Below are 18,461 nucleotides of genomic sequence, written 5' to 3'. Positions count from 1 at the left end.
GTAGATTCGTGCTCGCTTCGGCAGCACATATACTAAAATTGGAACGATACAGAGAAGATTAGCATGGCCCCTGCGCAAGGATGACACGCAAATTCGTGAAGCGTTCCATATTTTTTGCCACTCCCCGCCACCTTTGGGGGACTGATCCCAACGCCCGGGGCCCGTTCTGGGTCCTGCTCTGTGTGTGGGCACCCCCGAGACACACGGGCGTGGAGCGGGGCGGGGGGGCAGACCCCCAGGTACGCTCAGGGGGAGCCCCAGGTGCAGGCCTGCGGGCCCCCCCTCCCCATGGGAGAGGGGGGTTGGGGGCTGGGGAGGAGAGGGGCACCCTGAAATCTTCATGCCACCCACCCAGGGGGCCCAGCCCAGCCCTGCTCGGGGGTCCCTGTGCAGCACAGGCCCCATGGGGGCATCCGGCTGAGGGGATGAGACCCCTGCCCCACACTGGGGCACCGCAGAGGGGGAGAAGGTGGAGAGGAACGAGCTCCAGGGAGGGTGGCGGGCAGGGACCCCCACCCAGCCCACTGCCCACCCTGCCCATGGACCATCCAGGGGGAGGAAGACCCTGGCTGACCTTCGGCCGCCGGGAAGGGGCTGCAGGACAGCAGCAGGGCAGGGGGCCATGGCGGCTGCTCTGTGCCCCCCACCGCGATGGCCATCCTGCTGCCCCCCGTCCCGCTGCACCCCCCGTCCCCCAAGTGAGGGTGACCCAGCGCCCCGGGTGGTACCACGGGTCTTTATTTCGTTGCTCTTTTACAGCAGGCCCTGCACCCGCAGGGAGCAGTGGGGGTCCCAGGGCCTGCTCAGGGTGGGGGTGCTCAGGGCAGCTCCCCCCATTGAACTGGGCCCCCCAGAGGGTACCACCCCGCCGAGGGGGAGCTGGGCCCAGCCCCCCCGGTGCACTGACCCTGCCCAGCACCTGGCTGGTGGGGCTGGCGGTCCCATGCCGGGGGGCAGGATGCAGCCAGACCCCCCTGTGCAGCTCTGGGGGTCCGGAGTGGCCAGAAGTCCCAGCAGCCTGGGTCGTGCTGCGGTGACACTGGGGGGGTCTCCCCATGGGGCTCCGTGCCCCGCTCAGACCGCGCTCTCCTGGTAGTTGCTGTCCTCCAGGAACCGTGTCAGCCTCCTGCTGGGGCTGGGCACCGCCGGGGCCGCATCCTGCCCTGGGGCCACGGCCCCCCCGGGGTCCTCGTCGCTCTGTTCCCTGGCAAAATGCACGAAGACCTGTGGGGAGGGCAGGATGAGGGGCAGCGCTGGCAGGACCCCAGCCCCCCTGCCCTCATGCCCCATGTCACCCATCACCTGGTCGAGGGTGGTCTGGGACACGGAGTAGTCCTCAATGTGGCAGGGACCACGGTGGGCCGCCAAGACACTGAAGACGCTGGCCAGGGAGCCGGCGTGGGAGGGCAGCTGGTACTGCAGCAGCCCCCCGTGCCGCTCCTTCAGCACGATGCCGGGGAAGCGCCGCTGCATCAGGGTCTCCACCGGTGCCGGCCCAGGGCCACCCACCCGCACCACCACCGTGTAGCCATCCCCAAACCTGGGTGGGAGAGGGGGGCATCGCTGCAGGGACCGGCTGCATCCCCCCACCCCATCCCTGCAGGGCGGTCACCCCTCGCTGCCGGAGCCCTCCCCAAGCCCCCAGCCCCATTACCTGTTCTTGAGGTGCTGGACGCTGCCCAGGCAGCGGAACCGGCCGTTGACCATGATGGCCATCCTGGTGCACAGCGCCTCGCACTCCTCCATGCTGCCGCGGGGGAGGCGTGAGGGCCCGTGGGGGGACAGGGGGGTGCTCCCCTCTGGGAGTGTCACCGCGGCAGGGGGGGTGCTCCACACCCTGGGGTGGGGGCTCACCTGTGCGATGTGAGCACCACGGACCTGCCCTCCCGGATGACGCTGAGGATACGGTCCCACAGGAACCGCCGGGCTCGCGGGTCCATCCCTGTCGTGGGCTCATCCTGCAATGGCCCCAGCAGCGCTGTCATCCTGGGCAGGGGTCCTGCGCTGCCGTGGGACCCCCACACATACCACCCCCACTCACCAGGAAGACAACGGGGGGAGAGCCGAGGAGGGCTATGGCTGTGGAGAGCTTGCGCTTGTTGCCCCCGCTGTACTTGCCCGCCGGCCGGTCGGCGTGTGGCTCCAGCCCCATCTTGGCAATGCCCCACTGAGCCACCTGTGAGCAATACGGAGAGGATGAGGATGGGGGTCCCCTGGGTTGGGGGGGGACGGGCTGCGGGCCCTACCCTGGGGGTCTCCTCCTTCGGGATGCCACGCAGGCGGCTGTAATACTCCAGGTGCTCCCGCCCCGTCAGCAGGTCTGTGATGGCATCAAACTGGGGGCAGTAACCCATGTGCTGGTGGACAGACTGCAGGTCGGTGAGCACGCTGCAGGGACAGGGACATGGCTGAGCAGGGGATGGGGACATAGATCGGCACATGGTGGGGACACGGCTGAACACATGGTAGGGACGAGGACACAGATCAGTACATGGTGGGGACACGGCTGAGCACACAGTGGGGATGAGGACATGGATCGGCACATGGTGGGGACACGGCTGAGCAGGAGACGGGGATGGGGACACAGATCAGTACATGGTGGGGACACGGCTGAGCACACGGTGGGTATGGGGACACGGACCTGCACATGGCAGGGACGTGGCTGAGCACGTAGCAGGTAGGGGGACATGGCTGAGCACATGGCAGGGACAGAGACACAGCTGAATATGTGGATGGGATGGGGACATGGCTGAGCACATGGCACGGACAGGGACAAGCTCCAGGGACAGGGACAAGGCTGAGCACACTGCGGGAATAGGGATGCGCACGCTGCAGGGGTGAGGTTGAGGATGAAGCCAAGCACAAGCACGCTGCAGGGACGAGGGCAAGGAGGAGCACAGGGTGGGGACAGGGATGACAGCCCACGTGCTGTGGGGACACAGAGAGGGGGAGCAGCATGTTGGCCGTGGGGTCCCTCTGTCTCGCTCACCTGTGCCCTTTCAGCCAGGCCTCCCCCAGCGTCACCTCCGTGTCCCCCGTCAGCATCTTGAAGGTGGAGGTCTTCCCGGCGCCATTCACCCCCAGGAGGCCGAAGCACTGCGGGATGCAGAGTGGGGTTACCGGCAGCCCCGGCACCGCCCGCGGCACTGTCCGTCCATCCGTCCGTCCATCCATCCAGCACCCACCTCCCCCGGGGGGATGGCCACGCAGAGCCGGTCCACCGCCGGAGCCTTCCTGCGCCGGTACACCTGCGTGGCAGAGCCGGGGTGGTGCTGGGCGCTCGCCACCCATCGCCCAGTGGGACTGGGGGCTACAGGAGGGGCTGGAGCCCCACAGCAAGGGGCCGGCCCCATGGCACGCACCTTGGTCAGGTCCTTCAGCAGCAGGAGGTGGCTGTGCGGGGGGGTGCTGCCCACCCTCGCCCGCTCCCTGGCCACGTCCTGGTCCTCCTCCCCCAGGGAGGGCAGCTGCAGACCCCGTGGCCTGGGGGCAACAGTGGCAGGGGCACATCCAGGGCTGCCCACCCCACAGCTGCCCCACGGCTTCCCCACGGCCAGTCCTCACCCGAGCCGCAGGAAGAAGCGGTATTGCAGCAGGAGGGTGAAGAGGAAGAAGATGATGCCCTCAATGGCCATGGCAAACATGTTCTTCCCTGCCAGATCCCAGGACAGGGGGGACACGAAGCGCCTGTCCCCTGTGAGCGGTGAGAGGGGCTGTAGGTGTGGGGGACGCCAGGGAGGGTCCCCAGACTGGCCAGGCTATGGGGAGGGGGAGCAGCCCTGCCACCCCTGGACTCACCGAACCTCTCAAAAGCATCAGCCATTGCCTGGTTCTTCACCATGTCAATGAGTCCTCGGCCCAAGCAGAAGTGGGGGAAGATGAGGAAAACCTTCTTCAGGATGCGATTGATGTTGTTGAGGTTCTGCCAGGGCGGCAAGGAGAGCAGTGGGGAAGCTGGCACTGGCCCCGCAGACATGGGAGGGGGGTCTGGGGCAGCCTGAGGGTTCACCTGGTCCACAAAGAGCTCCAGCACGAAGGTGGCCACGCTGCCGTTGATGCCGATGAAGAGGTTGATGCACGTCAGGGCCACATAGGCGGTGCTGGGGATGCTGAAGAGGAAGGAGGCTGGGTACATCAGGGGGGTGATGGACCAGCTGTGGGGCAGAGAGGCAGGGGCTGGCCGAGGCGCACCTCCCTTCCCGGGGGGCATGGCATGGCAAGCTGGCACCCCTCCCCCAACCCCCCAAGCCAGGGCTGCCCCCAGCCCCAGACAGAGTCCCCTGTGTCCCCCCATTCCCCAGGGTCCAGCCCCGGGGGGGGTTAGCCTCGGGGGCGGGGGGTGGTGGTTATCCCCAGGGGGGTTAGCCCCGGGGGGGTTAGCCCCAGGGGGGGTTAGCCCCAGGGGGGGGTAGCCCCAGGGGGGAGTTAGCCCCAGAGGGGGGTTAGCCCCAGGGTGCCTCCACTGGCCCTTCACCCATAGAGCAGCAGCAGCAGCACCAGGGAAGGCAGGTTGGCGGAGGAGACGTAGGATTCCTGCTGGAAGCAGAGGAAGATGAGGATGACCAGCAGCGCAGGGACCAGGTAGTTGCACTGTGGGCATGGAGAAGCCAGGGATGGGGTCACAAGTGGGACCTGGCCCCCTGGAGCTGTACCCCATCCCCATCCCCATCCCGCACCATATCCCAGGCGAAGTTGCCCAGCCAGTAAGTGACAGGCTTCATCCCGCTGACGAACTGCAGGTGTTTGGCTTTGCTGACCCGCTCCTCGATGAGGAAGAGCACGAAGCTGGCCGGGACGAAGGACATGGCGAAGATCACACAGATGGAGACCAGCACATCCACCGAGGTGGCCATCCTGTCGCAAAGGGGAGGGCTCAGCTGGGCACTGGGGTCCCACGGTTGTCCCCCCCCAGTCCCCAGCACTCACAGGGCAGCCTCCGAGAGCTGCTCCTTGGTGAGGTTGAGGGGGTGGTTGGTGGCCGTGATGCCGTAGAGCGTGGGGTCGGTCCCAGTGGGCAGCCGGGCACGCAGCAGCCCATTGCTAGCCACGTTGAGGAAGGAGACCATGGCGTGCCAACCCTTGTTGTTGAACCAGACCTGCAGCCCAGGGGGAGCCTGGCTCAGAGCCCCCTCCCCCACCGCGGCACTGCTCCCCACTGGGCTCCCACTCCCCTCCAGCCCTGGCCAGATTCAGTCCTTCTCAGACCTTGATGTTCCGGCGAGTGTCCAAGCCCTCGATGAAGCGGCTGAGGTTGCCCAGGAGCAGGTCCAAGTTGCTGCCCTGGGCATGGAAGTGTGGGGTGAGGGGTGGGCTTGAGTCAGAGCCCTCCCAGCGCCGAGATGCTGGAGCTGAGCCGGGGTGGGGGCAGAGCCCCCCCAGCCGTACCGGCGTGATGTTAAACAGTGCCCGCAGCTCCAGCACCACCTCTTCCACCTCCACCGCTGATGGCAGGGCCTGGGAGCCACCGGCACCCAGAGAAAAGCCACCGTACCTGGGGGGAGAGATGGGCACCCAAACCTGCCCCCCATTTCCCACTGCCACCCCTGTGCAACCCCCCCCCCCCTCTGCCCTCCCGAATCCTCCACCCAGCCAGACGCCACAGCGAGGGGCACACAGTGAAGGGTTGAGGATGCCCAGGTGATGGCTCTGCCCATCCCCACCAGGAGCTCCTTCCTGCCCCCTGCCCCATCTGCGTGAGACCCAGCCCCTCCTCAGCTCACCTCTGCTCATTCACCCACTTCTTGTTCCTCAGCCTGAAAGAAATGGGAGCGGGGGGGAGAAATACCCCCGGGGAGACGTTGTGTCAGCCCTTGTCCCCACAGCCATGGGTCCCCCAGCAGCCCCCCTCACCCTGCGGTGCCCTCTCCACCTCCAGCCCTGGCTGGGTTTGGCCCACAGCATCCCTCCCTCCTTCCACTGGGGTGCCAGCCTGTGCCAAAGCCCCCCTGGCTTCCCCAGGGGGTCCCCAGCCCCAGCACTCACTCCTGGCGGATGATCTGGGGGTAGGTCTTCACCAGGTAGTCGGAGATGTTCCTGCCCGTCAGGTTCTGCAGGATGTCACCCGTGCCCCTTCGCACCTGGAGGGTGGACAGACGGGCTGGGCGAACACACAGCCCCACTGGCCCCTCTGGAGCATCGTCTGCCCCCACGCCCAGCAGCTCTGGTGCCCCAGGACCAGCCCTGCTGTGGGCTGGGGGTTACCTGGGGTGGTGGGAGCCCCCCAGCCCCCTCGGGGCAGTCGGGCAGCATCCTGTGGGCCCCCGGCCCGCTGCACTGGCAGGGGGGGGACGGCTCAGCCTGTGTCCAGTTCCCACGCCGCAGCGCTTCCAGCAGAGCCGGGGGTGCTGGGGGTGCTGAGAAACCGTCGGGGTGGGAAGCTGGTGGGCACGGCCCCATCCTGAGCACCCAGCACCACAGGGGGGAGAGAGACCCCCGTTACCAGCCTGGTGTGAGCCAGAGGCATCGGATCCTGTCCCTGTGCCCCTGCCCACAGTTTTCCCCCCGCTGCAGGGAAGGGCAGGGGGGCCACGGCATCGCACCGGCTAGCAGGGCTGCTCCTGGGGGAGAAGTGGGCACCAAGGTGGGGGCCAAGCCCCAGCCGCCCCCTTCCAGCCCCTCCAGCCCCCCGTCCCCGCAGGGCGCAGGCACTCACACCTCCCCAGCATCCTTCATGCACTTGGTGCCAAAGCCCGGCTCAGCCAGGAGCGCGCCCAGGAGCTGAGTGGTGTCAGGGTCCCCAGGGGCATCATTGCTGTCGGGAGAGGTGGGAATGAGCTGGTGGCAGCAGTGGATGGGGGGACCTGGGGGGACAGAGGGATGGGGACACACCTGAAGAAGGTGAACTGATGCCCATACATCCAGGGCTGGAGGGGCAGCGGTGGGTACTTCCCAAAGGGCGGCACAATGAGGCTGAAGAGCAGCGCGATGCAGACGAAGACAGCGGGCAGGACGATCTGCCAGGGGCTGGGGGTCAGGGCTGGCTCCGCACCCTCCTGCCCCATCCCCTCCCCACTCTCTGCACCACGGCCCCATCCTGGCCCCTAGTCCCAGGCCCGTACCTGCGCGAAGAAGCCCCGGGTGCTGCGGCGGGCATGGAGCATCCTCTTGATGAAGAGGGCGCGGAGCTGCTGGCGGGTGAGCGCCCAGCCCCTCACCCTGTGGCCGGCCTGCCCAGGACCCCCGCGCAGCAGGTCCGTCTCCTGGGGCTCTTCCACTGCAAGGGCAGGGATGGGTCTGGGTCTGCCCCCCACAGAGCCGGCAGCGAGGGGCAGGGGCTCGTGCCAGGTGGCGTGTGGGGGGATGGTGTGCTGGCACGGGTGTCCCCCCACCCCAGCAGGGATGGGGTGCTGCATGCAGGGACACAACGGGAGCCCCCCAGCCCCCAGCTCCTACCTCGCCGGATTCCTTGGGCTCAGTGTAAAGGAGAGGAAAGAGGGGTTACAGCCGTGCTGGCACCTGCCCGGCCGGGGTTAGCACCCACCTTGGGCAGAGCTGGCTCCCCAAACCATCACAGCCCCCCCAGACCCCCATGGCTGCTCCCACACCAGCTCTATCTCCAAGAGAAGGGGCCTGGATATGTCCCCTGGGATTTCATGTCCCATCCCAACCCCTGCAAGGAGCCAGGCTCCCCCAAACCTGCCACCATCCCTGTTCCTCACCCTGCCCGATGCCCTGAGGGACACCCCAAGGTGGGCAGGAGCGATGCTGCACCAATGTCCCTGAGCCTCCCCCTGCCCCAGGGTGGGCCTGCCCGGATGGACACGTGCCCAGATGACATGTGCCATGGCCCCAGCCCCAGCCCAGGGGGTGAAGGTGGGGGTCACCCAGCAGCAGGGGCTGGGCAGCTCAGGGGCTCGGGGTCCCAGCTCCCCCTTCCTTACCCAGCTCCCCGTCGGCCGCCTCCGCATCCCTCCCCTCACTGGGGGCTGCTCCTCTCCCAGCGCCTGACAAAACGGGGGTGAGAGTGCCAGGGTGGGACTGAGGCACAGCCTGTGACACCTCCCTGCACCCATGGGTGCTCCCAGCAGGGACCCAGCCCTGAGAAGGGTCAGGGCCACATGGGGTGCTGGGGACATCACCCCCTTCCACACCCCAGCACCCTGAAGCTCAGCTCCAGCCAGCACCGAGGTGTTTTACCTGCCGTGTCAGCATCCAGCCCTGTGTCCTGGGCCACCTTCAGAAAGATCTGAGGGTGGGAAGGGGCTGGCATTACAGAGAGCCACCAGCACCCACAGCCCCCGTGAGGCACATCCCCCAGGTTGCGGGCAGCCCCCCAAAGAGCCCCAGGGAGACCCTTGGCCGCTGCTCCTCTGGGTACCTCTTCCAGGGTGGTGTCGGAGATGCCGTAGCTGGAGATGCCCAGTTCCCCCAGGCGGGTGTCCAGCTCGCGGAACAGGTCCCCAAAGGCTCCGTCCTTGGCCCCGCTGTAGGGCAGGACGAAGAGCACCTCGTGCCCGATGTCCTCCTCCAACCGGGAGCCAGGCACCAGCCTCTGGATCAGCGCCGACAGCTGGGCCACATCTGGGGGGACAGACAGGGAGGGCTGGAAACGTGTGGCAGGAGCCGATGGCTGGCACAGGAGCTGGCAAAGCTGGCATGTGCCCTGCATCCCAGTCTGAGGGTCCCCAGGGGGTCTGAAGGGGATGGGAGGGCAGGGACCCCCTTCTGCCCCAGCAGTGCAGGGGGGCCAAGGGCTAGCAGCAGAGCAGGGCACGGGGCTGAATGCACCCATGGGCCCCCAGCTGATGGGGGACACATGGGGGGTACCCAGGGGGTGATGCTGTGCTGGGGGTGCAGGGAGGGACGGGACCCTCACCCACGGCGCTGGCCTTGCTGCCCTGCTCGCTGCCCAGGCCCGTGTCGCTGCTGTGCTCCGAGTCGCTGCCATCCTGCGGGAAAGGGTGGCCGGAGCCTGGCACCCTGCGGCAGGATCCCGCCCCAAGCCCAGGGCTCAGCATCCCCTTGATACCCAAGATGGAGGCACTGGCCACCCTTTTGGCACATGCTCGGTGGGACCAAGGGGCCCACCTTTTTGGTGGTGCCGGGGACGGTGCCGGTGCTACCGCCGCTCATCCCAACCTGCTCCTGCTTCACCAGGGTGAGGTGGTAGCCAGTGCCCAGCCTGGCCTTGAGGAAGAGCGGGGACCCGCAGCAGCAGAGCCGGCCCTGCGAGATGATGGCAGTGCGGTCCCCCAGCAGCTCCGCCTCGTCCATGTAGTGGGTGGACAGGATGATGGTGCGACCTGGGGGCAGGGAGTGGGCTTGAACCCACACCCCCTCACCGGGCTCATCTGCCCGCAAGCACGTCCCCCGGCTTGTCCCACGGTCCCTGCTGCCGGTTCTCCACACCTGGGGGGCTGAGGTGCATGGAGGGGGAAGCGGGGCTCCCCCTGTGCCCCCAGCCCTGACCTTTGCGGTACTTGAGCAGCAGTTCCCAGATGCTGCGGCGGGAGTAGGGATCGACGCCAGCTGTGGGCTCATCCAGGATGACCACCTGAGAGCCACCCACGAAGGCGATGGCCACCGAGAGCTTCCGCTGCATCCCTCCTGCAGGGCAGAGGAACAATGTTGGGTGGGGGCTGGGGCCGTGGACCCCTGCTTGGGCACTGGTCCTGCCCCTGGCACACACACCTGAGAGGTTCCTGGTCTGCTCCTGGCGCTTGTGGGGTAGCCCCGTGTCCTGGATCAGCTGCTCCATCTCAGCCTTCACCCGCTCCTCCGACAGCCCCTTCAGCCGCCCATAGAACCAGATGTGCTCCTCCACGGTCAGGCTGGGGGTGGGGGGGCAGGGGTGAGGTGGGCAGCCCAGCCCCCCGCACTGCTCTCCCCGCCTGCCCTGCCCCTGCCTACATGTCAAAGAGGACGTTGTGCTGGGGACACGTCCCCATGGTCTTGCGGATGCTGTCGATATCGGAGCGGATGTCCCAGCCCAGGATATAGGCAGTGCCGGAGGTGGGGGGCAGCAGACCGGTCAGGATGGACCTGGATGGGGAACCGGTGGGGCAAGGGGGTCACAGGGTGCAGGACCAGCAGGGCTCAGGGCTGGGGTGCCCGGTTTACGTGGGGTGCTCAGTGGGGACACAGGTTGGGGCAGCACCAGGGCAGAGCCAGGCTCAGGTCCTGTCCCCAGCTGCAGCCATGCAGCTCCCCGGCCAGCCTCCAGCCCCTCCAGCTCACATGGTGGTGGTCTTGCCAGCCCCATTGTGGCCCAGGAAGGAGGTGATCTGCCCCTCGTAGAAGTCCAGGCTCAGCCCGTTGACGGCCACGTGGCTGCTGTTGCGGTAGATCTTCACCAGGTTGCGGATGGAGACCCCGGGCTGGAGCTGGGCAGGTGGCTCCTCCACCAGCACTGGAACCCACCGAGGGTCATGTCCTGGGAAGGACCCCTTGCCATGGGGGGTAGGACCCCCTGTTGGGGGGCAAAGCCCAGGCTGGGGGCTCGAGCCCAGCTCCACAACCACCACCCTTCAGACACGTGGCTCTGGGGTGGGCAGGGGGAGCAGCTCACCTTGGGGTGCAGTGAGGGGGCTTGCAGGGTATGGGGGGTACATGGCTGAAGACGGCTCTCCAAGCCAGTAACTCTTCAGGAAGGGGAAATTCCAGGGCTTGGGGATCCCGTATTGACCTGCAGTAGATGGGGCTGAGTGGGGTGAGGCCTGGGGGGGGGCTGGGGGGTGCTCCAGGGGCTGGGGGGGCTGCATTCACCTGGGAAGACACCCTCGAGGTACCAGGTGGCCAGGCCATAGAGACCAGCATCCAGCAGCAGTAGCCCCATGGCCGTGGCAAAGTTGTAGGGGTCTCCTGGCACGGGGCTGGCCCCCAGGTTGTGCCACTGGATGCCCACCCCCTGCTCCTCGTAGAGGGAGAAGTACTCGCAGCCGAAGCCGAAGGCCACTGGTGACAGCAAGCTCTGGTGGCAGCAAGAACGGCAACGTGGGCAGAAAGACTGACCTGGAGGGGGGGGGGGGGGTAGCCCCAAAGCCCCCCACCCAGCAGACCTGGGGCACCCAAGGGGTATTGGGGAGGGGGCAGCTACGGCCACTCACCACGAGGACGCGGAGTGGGAAGGTGATGTGGTCACGCCAGGCGACACACAGCACGTAGGGCAGGTAGAAGGAGAAGTAGATGATGCCGCCGCAAGCGGAGGCCAGGTTGGCGCGGGGGAAGAAGGTGCTGATGAGGAAACACTGGCTGATGGTGGCCACCGAGAAGGTGCCGAGGAAGAGGAAGATGACGGCTGGATTGCTGTAGGGCAGGATGTTTCCCAGCTGTGGATGGAAGCAGATTGGAGCCTGCGGAGCCCCTCGTGCTGGCTCCTGGCCCTGATGCGTCTCATGTCACCCACACTGTCCCCCATGCTCTGCAACCTGCCTTGAGGATGAGGACAAGGAGGGCAGAGCTGAGGAGGAAGGGGATGAAGCTGCTGAGGAACCAGCTGAGCCAGAGGATCCCACTGCTCAGCCCCATGGTCTTCATGGTCTCCTTCAGACGCATCTCCTTCTCGTGCACCACTCCCTTGATGATCATGGCCACTGAGTAGATCCAGGCCAGTGTCATGAAGAGGGGCAGCGAGCGGTTCAGGACCCGCAGGAACCTGGGGGAGGTGACACCAGCCCGTCCACATCCAGCCTGACACCCCCAGGACCCCCAGGGCATGGACCAGCCCCGTTCCACCTCCCTGGGGCAGGGATGCTGCAGGCTCCTTGGCCCCATACCCTGCAGCAGTGGGTCACTCGAGGGTCCCGGGGGGCCAGGGCTGCCCCCATCGCCCACTCACACATCGTCCACGTAGCAGGGGTAGGGCATTTGCTGGATGTAGACCCCCATCCGTGGGGTGGCCCCGGTCTGCACCCGCACCACCGCCTGCTCCACCAGGTCCTGCACGTAGACAAACCCCCCCCACACGTAGCGCAGGTCGCTGAAGGGGTCAGCTGCGGGACCCGGGTCCCAAAACCTGGAGGCAAACCACGGCACTGAGCGTGGGACCCCCCCCTCCATGGGACAGGCAGCTTGGGTGGCTGGGGAGACCAAAGAGGCTGGTGTCTCCCAACCTGTCCTTGATCTTGTTGGTTCTTGTGACGTCGTCGATGTCCATGCGGATCTTGTAGCGGACGTGGGGGGGCAGCGTGGGGGTTGTGGCATTCGTGGGGGACTGGAAGACCACAGCTGCCCAGAACTGCCGCTCGTCCAGCAGCTCCAGGGCCCGGGCCACCAGCTGCTCCTCGGTGGCCACCACCTCGATCTTGTCCAGGCAGACGCACTGCAGGCAGGGCAGGCAGGGCTCAGCAGGGCTGGGGGAGCCAGCCCACCTGGGCAGCTGGGGTGACACACACCTCCATGAACTGTGATAGCGTGCTCAGGACCATGTCAACATCAGCGTACACCTGGCGCCAGGTGACCCCTGGCCCCCCTGACGGCCCCCCCAGGAACCCAGCCAGATCTGGCAGCTTCCAGGAGGTGCTGTTGAGGAACCCATCCAGGAGCTGGGCCGTGCCCGGGGCCAGCAGCAGGTCCTGCAAAGCATCAGGGTACAGGGGGTGATGCAGCCCCCCCTGCTCCCAGCCAGGAGCCCGAGCTGCAGCCCCCTGCACCCCCATCCTGCACCCCAGCCCCCTGCGGGGAGAGGGGCTGGGGCTGACGCACCTGCAGGACCTGCATCTCCAGGCTGCTGTTGAGGAAGGTGTAGATGCGGGGTCCCAGCTCCCGCCAGGCACCCCCCACCTCCCCCAGCACTGCCAGCTCCCGGAACGTCCGATTCACCTGCATGAGGTGGGGGATGAGGCACAGCCAGGGCAGCCCCCCTCAGCCCCCCTGTAGCCCCCCACTGACCTCGGCCATGACGCTGTCGGGGCCGGGGCCGGGTGGCGTGTACAGGATCTTCCCCATGAAGAGGGGCTTGATCCCCCGCCAGAGGATCTGCGAAAGGGGGCTGGATTCCAGGCTGCGGAGCAGCTCTCGGCAGAAGGGACCTGGGGGGGGGGGCAGAGCCAAGCCCTCGCCACTAGCCCCTCCCCACCAGCCCCCCACCACCTCCCAGGCAGCCTCGGGGGGCTGTGCCCACCAAGCCCCCAGCTGAGCCCCCTCAAGCCCAGCCCGCTCACTGCTGGTGTTGCCTGGGACAGTGGCTCTCTGCTCCGAGCTGTTGCGGTCCAGGAAGGCTTTGACATCGTTGTCCTCGTACCAGTTGAGGGAGGGGACCCTGAGCCCCCCGCCCTCGGGGTGCCCACAGGCAATGCGTGACAGGGCCCCAAAGGCGCCTGAGCCGGTGGCGGTGGCATTGGTGGCCATCACAGCCCTGAGCTCCTGCTGCAGCTCGGCAAGGCTGGTCATGGAGGAGACCTGGGGAGAGCAGGATGGGGAGCAGAGCGGGATGTGGGGGACCAGGATGCCCAGGGACAGCGTGGGGAGCACGGGGTGAGGTGGGGGGCAGGGGAGCAGGGGGTGCTACCTTATCCATCAGGGATGCTGCATCCCGCAGGAAGGTACCCAAGGCTTCCACGGTGCCAGTGATGCCACCCACGTCCGAGCTTAGCTCTTCCTACAAGGGGAGCATGGGAAGGGGGTCACAGCCCCTCTGGGGGAAGCTGGGGGTCTCTGCCTGACACCATCCAGCACCCAGAGCCTGGCTGGGCTAGGGGCTCACCGCCAGGAGCCGGGGAAGGTCGAGCTGGGAGAGGAAGGAGCCCTCCATGGCACGGAGCTGGGGGCCGGACAGGGCGCAGAGCCCTCGCTGCAGGCGCTGGGTAGAGGCGGCGTCACCCCCCACCAGGAAGCCCCCCAGCTCCGAGGCGTTGCAGACCACGGCCTTCAGCGGGAGGCGGGTGCCGGCCAAGGAGAACTGGTGGGAGAGGGCTGGTCACGCCGCAGCCCCCCGCACTGGGGGGACTGGGAGTGGGTGCTCCAACACTCACGATGCGGGGGCTGAGCTGAGCCGCCATCAGCTCGTCCACCAGCGCCGGGGGCAGAGACGTGTTGGTCCGGAGGAACCGTGAGAAGGTCTCGTTCTCTCGCAGGTAGCCCCTCACCGGCAGGGCTGGAGGGGCAGGGGTCAGCCAGGGGGTCTCCCTCCGCTGGCACCCCCCGTTCCCGGTGCTTACCCCTCCACTGACTCCCGCTCCCCCGGAGCTGACGCAGGGTGGGCAGGAGCCGGGTGAAGCTGCGCAGGAGCCGCTGCCTATCGGTGTGGACCAGGACCTGCCGGGCTTCAGTCAGCAGGCGGGAGAGGCTGCGGGGGCACGGGGTGGGCAGTGAGACCCCAGCCCAGCCCTGCCCTACAGCCCCCGCAGCCCCCGTTGCTCACATGGAGCTGTCGAAGTTGCCCACCACGCCGGGGGCCTCTCCCGCTGTCGGGTGCCGAAAGCAGGGGTTGTTGGCGTTGCAGATGATGCCCTGGAGCCAGGGCAGGGTCCCGGCCGAGGGCAGTGCCTTGTTAGGGAAGTGGCCTGCGGGAGAGATGGGTCTGGGGGGGGCAGCACAGGACCCCCGCATACACCCCAGCAAAGAGATGCCAGCGAGCCCCCAGCTTGGGTCCACCAGCCGTGTTTGTCTGCCCCAGGGCCACCCTGGGGAGGGCTCCCATGCAGGGGGGACCCCGGCATGCATGGGGGGGGCCTTGCCAACCCAGGGGGGTCAGGGTGGGACACTCACACTCATGCTGCTTGAAGGGCGGGTGGGATTGCCGCACCGAGATCAAGATGAAGAAGAGGAAGAGCGGCCACAGGAGCTCGATGACCAGCTGGATCTGGGCGAGACACCATGGTTTGGGGGGGGGGGCTGTCCCTGACCCCAGCAGCACCCAGGGCTCTGCCTGCCCCCTCCCTGGTGGCTCCGGGCACACTCCCACCCCAGTCGCCCGCTCACCCGCTGCCGCCGGCGGTAGGTGAAGTTCTTCCAGAGCAGCAGCCCCAGCTGGGTGCCCACGGCCATGGAGGGAGTGCGAGGGGGTCGTGCCCTGCACCCCGCTCGGCTCCGGCTGTGGGTGAGAGAAGGGGGGGTTGTCAGCACCGATCCGGGGGGTGATGGTTGGGGCTCTGGCACACCAGGCAAAGCCAGGCACGCGGCTGAGCACCGGGGGCTGGCAGGAGCTGGCCCCACATTCCTGCAGCAAAGCTCCTTTCCGGAGCAAAGACCTCAAATCTCATCCTTTTCTAAAGCAAAAGCAGCAAACAGGGCACGAGCTCCACGACCCCCCCCCCCGGGTCAGCACCGCGGCAGGAGCTGTGAGCAGGATTCACACCCCGCAGGAGAGGCTCGGAGCCCCGGGGAGTTGGGCAGCCGGGGGGGTGGCTGGGACCTGCCCTGCCTCAGTTTCCCCATGTGAGGGATGCGGCCTGGCCAGCAGCGAGGTGGGGTGTTTCTGGTGAGACCCTCAGCGCTCCAGGAGGGAAAATCACCCCGATGCCGTGGGCTCAGGTGTGAGCTCAGGCCCCCCGGGTCGGCTCTGCAGGTGCCCCCCGAGCTGTGCTGGGGCCACAGCAGCTCCGTCCCTTTCCCAACCCCATCCCAGCGAGCCCCCGTGCCCAGCCGGCTCCGGGGGCTCCCCCTGCCCCGCACAGCACCCAGCGGGTGGGCAGTGCCCAGGACCCTCAGCGAGGCATCGGCCTTCCCCAGCAGCCACATGGCCGGCATTGTGCCCAGCCCTGCCAGGCACCGTGGCACGACTGAACTCGTCGCCTCCCGCCTGGCGAACGCCCATGGCCCACGAGAGCCGGGCACCAGAGCTGCCCCCCGCAAAGCCACTGCAAGCCGAGGACACCCCAGGGTCACCTCTGCTGCCCGTCCCACCACCCCAGGTTGGTGGCCCTGAGGACTCACCTGCCTGCCCTGTCACCTGCTGTGGCCTCGCACCTCGGCCAGCCCCGGGGCTGGGGGGGGGCAAGGGCAGGTGGGAGGGCAGCTGGGGGGGCAGTTGGGGGAAGCCAGGCAGGGGGGGGCAGCTGGAGGGGGGCAGTGGGAGGGGGGCCAGGCGGGGGTGGTGGTGTGCCAGGCGCGGGGTGGTGGTGCAGGTGGAGGGGGGGGCAGGTGGGGGGAAGTTGGGGGGGGCGAGGTGGGGCGTGAGTGCAGGTGGAGGGGGGCGCAGGCAAGGGGGAGGCAAGTGGGGGGCCAGGCAGGGTGTGTGTGCAGGTGGAGGGGGGGGGAGAGGCGGGGGGGCCGGGCGGGGGCGTGGGGCAGGGGATAAGCGGGCACCAGCCGGTGGGATTAGGATCCCGGCTGGGAAATCCGGCAGATCAGCCTGCGGGGCCGGATTCCTGCGAGGGGGCACCGGGAGGGCTGTGCCACCCACCCCCGCCGCAGCGGGAGAGAGGGCGGGTGCCCAGCGCCCCGCGGGGCGGCTGCCGGGGGTGGGGGCACCGGCCGAGCGGTGACCGGGGGCTGCTGCGGGGCCGGGAAGAGCCGGGACGAGCCGAGCAGGAGCCACCGGGATGCTCCGGGAGCCGCCCGGCAGGAGGCTACCGTGGGAAGTTGCTTACTCACCCCGCGGGGGGGGCTCAACCGGGAGCGCGGCGGCCCCCGGAGACCCGCGCTGGGCCACGGGGAGGGGGGCGGACCGGGGGGACACGGGAGCAGCTCGGGGGGATGCTAGGGACAGCGCCGGGGGGGTGATGTGGGCATGGGGACAGCCCAGGGGGGGCACAGACAGCCCCGGGGGGGTGATGGGGACACGAGGACAATCGCGGGGGGGAGGCACAGACAGCCCCGGGTGGATGACGGGGACACGGGGACAGCGACATCGGTGGGCGACACGGACGACCCCGGGGGGATGATGGGGACGGTCCGGGGGGGACACGGGGACAGCCCCGTGGGGGAACATTGCAAAGGCACAGCTCGGCCAAGGCCGGTGGCACAGGCCCCCTTCGCCCGCAGCAGCCCCCGGCCGGGGACCCCCCCCCCCCTTACCTGCTCACACCGCCACCGCGCGGCCCCTTTAAGATGCCCCGCCCTCTCCGCGCTACAAAGTAGCCGCGGGCGTGACGTCATGGGATGCGGATCTTAAAGGGGCCGGGGAGGGGGGGGTGGGGGCTGGGGTCGTGGGGGGGGTCAGAGCCGATCCCGGTGTCCCGTCCCTGGGTGGGCACTACCGCTGGTGTGGGCGCCCCCCCTGGGGCAGCGGAGCCCCCGCCATGGGCGCTGGAGCCCGGCCTGGGGCAGGCTGAGACCACCCTAGGGGACGGACCCCCCGCGGCGCCCACCGACCCGGGGCTGCCCACGGGGGCGGGAGCCCGCGCTGGCCCGGGCCGCCTGGGACCCCCAGCCCCCTGCCCGCCGGCAGCAGTGCGCGGTGCTAGGGGGGGGTGGGGAGAAGTTCCACCCGTTACATCGCTTGGGGGGACAGAAAACGTGTCTGTGCGGTTAGAGACCCGCTGTCCTGAGCGTTCGTTTAATTCGTTACAACTCCAGAGCCTGCTGTTGGCCCCTGGCAAGCCCCCTCCCCACCTCCCCTTACTCCACTTTCACATCCTGGTGCTGGCGAGAAGCATCAGTGTGTGCCCTGGGAGCCACGGCGCAGGATTTAACCCACGGGCACTTCACCCCGGCGACAGCCCCCTCCGGGGGTCTCCAACCCCGCGCCCACATCAGCCAGGGAGCAGGTGGGTTTGCACCCTGGGACAGAGGCAGAGGTGCGATACTGCGCTGGCACAGCTGGGGGTGCTGACCGCTAAAAAAAATTTACAAATTCATCGCTTCTCAAAAAGACAAGACTCCAACAAAACTTCAGCCACCAAGCACCTCGCCTATGCAATGCGGGCAAAAAGAGCGATCGCTCGGAAACTGAAATTTAAATCTTCCGTGCCTGCCCCCCACTCCCTGCACCTGCCCCCCAGCAGCCTGGCTGCCCAGCAAGCTGGCTCAGCGATTCCCTTTTTATTTTGGGATCTGTCACCGGGGACCAGGGATCTGTGCAGGGATCTGTGTGGGGACCGGCACAGCCTGTTACAACTGCTCACGTCCTTCTCCCAGGGGAGGGACCCACGGGAGTCAGTGGGCAGCATGGGGGGGGGGGGTCCAAACACGGGCAGCGACCTCGGGAAGGAAACTGATGGTTGGCCCCTGCGCAAGGATGACACGCAAATCTGTGAAGCATTCCATGTTTTTGGCACTCCTGGGACTGATCCCAACCTCGGGGAACCTTCTGGCCCCTACTCTGTGTGGGGGCACCCCCAAGGCACACAGGCGTGGAGCTGGGGGTGTGTGTCCAGACCCCCAGGTACGCCCAGGGGGAGCCCCAGGTGCAGGCCTGCGGGCCCCCCCCTCCCCATGGGAGAGGGGGGTTGGGGGCTGGGGAGGAGAGGGGCACCCTGAAATCTTCATGCCACCCACCCAGGGGGCCCAGCCCAGCCCTGCTCGGGGGTCCCTGTGCAGCACAGGCCCCATGGGGGCATCCGGCTGAGGGGATGAGACCCCTGCCCCACACTGGGGCACCGCAGAGGGGGAGAAGGCGGAGAGGAACGAGCTCCAGGGAG

General features: G+C 67.9%; 1 protein-coding gene and 1 non-coding gene across 5 annotated transcripts; one reads left to right on the top strand and one right to left on the bottom strand.

Annotated features, from left to right (window-relative positions):
• The first annotated feature begins 8 nt into the window (after window positions 1-8).
• LOC114017306 (U6 spliceosomal RNA) lies at window positions 9-115 on the top strand. Its single transcript, XR_003562277.1, has one exon. It is a non-coding gene; the product is annotated as a U6 spliceosomal RNA (small nuclear RNA).
• A 611-nt stretch (window positions 116-726) lies between these two features.
• On the bottom strand, window positions 727-16,930 carry ABCA7 (ATP binding cassette subfamily A member 7). Of its 4 annotated transcripts, none has more exons than XM_055708124.1 (51): window positions 16,897-16,930; window positions 14,860-14,971; window positions 14,647-14,740; window positions 14,300-14,441; window positions 14,097-14,224; window positions 13,911-14,032; window positions 13,643-13,837; window positions 13,448-13,537; window positions 13,101-13,338; window positions 12,829-12,968; window positions 12,643-12,759; window positions 12,333-12,512; window positions 12,051-12,259; window positions 11,777-11,953; window positions 11,371-11,593; window positions 11,046-11,267; window positions 10,705-10,909; window positions 10,508-10,624; window positions 10,177-10,348; window positions 9,850-9,981; window positions 9,631-9,770; window positions 9,409-9,546; window positions 9,028-9,242; window positions 8,816-8,888; window positions 8,318-8,520; window positions 8,137-8,185; window positions 7,881-7,943; window positions 7,393-7,410; window positions 7,059-7,213; window positions 6,829-6,953; window positions 6,653-6,751; window positions 6,202-6,397; window positions 5,983-6,077; window positions 5,721-5,753; window positions 5,386-5,491; window positions 5,206-5,280; window positions 4,927-5,096; window positions 4,677-4,854; window positions 4,475-4,590; window positions 4,010-4,154; window positions 3,799-3,922; window positions 3,565-3,694; window positions 3,363-3,483; window positions 3,186-3,248; window positions 2,990-3,096; window positions 2,247-2,388; window positions 2,042-2,176; window positions 1,855-1,958; window positions 1,655-1,747; window positions 1,303-1,540; window positions 727-1,224 (listed from the first exon to the last, which is right to left on the bottom strand). In XM_055708124.1, exons 2-51 carry the CDS (start codon window positions 14,923-14,925, stop codon window positions 1,075-1,077), a joined length of 6,768 nt encoding a protein of 2,255 aa, XP_055564099.1. In that variant the 5' UTR covers window positions 14,926-14,971; window positions 16,897-16,930; the 3' UTR covers window positions 727-1,074. The 4 variants fall into 4 exon arrangements, with proteins under 4 accessions (XP_055564099.1, XP_055564102.1, XP_055564101.1 ...); XM_055708127.1 differs by having other exon boundaries at window positions 9,079-9,242; XM_055708126.1 differs by lacking the exon at window positions 7,393-7,410.
• Window positions 16,931-18,461: the final 1,531 nt, after the last annotated feature.

The sequence above is a fragment of the Falco cherrug genome, chromosome 4 (genome assembly GCF_023634085.1).
Source record: "Falco cherrug isolate bFalChe1 chromosome 4, bFalChe1.pri, whole genome shotgun sequence".
Classification (NCBI taxonomy): Eukaryota; Metazoa; Chordata; class Aves; order Falconiformes; family Falconidae; genus Falco; species Falco cherrug.
This window is presented reverse-complemented; position numbering and strand designations above follow the sequence as displayed.

What these genes read in the sequence shown, in the direction of transcription:
- ABCA7 (XM_055708124.1), bottom strand. Translation starts at nt 14,925, where the DNA reads ATGGCCGTGGGCACCCAGCTGGGGCTGCTGCTCTGGAAGAACTTCACC. An exon ending in TCCTTGTCCTCATCCTCAAG is followed by an intron (nt 11,268 to 11,370) that starts GCAGGTTGCAGA and finishes TTCCATCCACAG; the next exon opens with CTGGGAAACATCCTGCCCTA. An exon ending in TCCCACTCCGCGTCCTCGTG is followed by an intron (nt 10,910 to 11,045) that starts GTGAGTGGCCGT and finishes TGCTGCCACCAG; the next exon opens with AGCTTGCTGTCACCAGTGGC.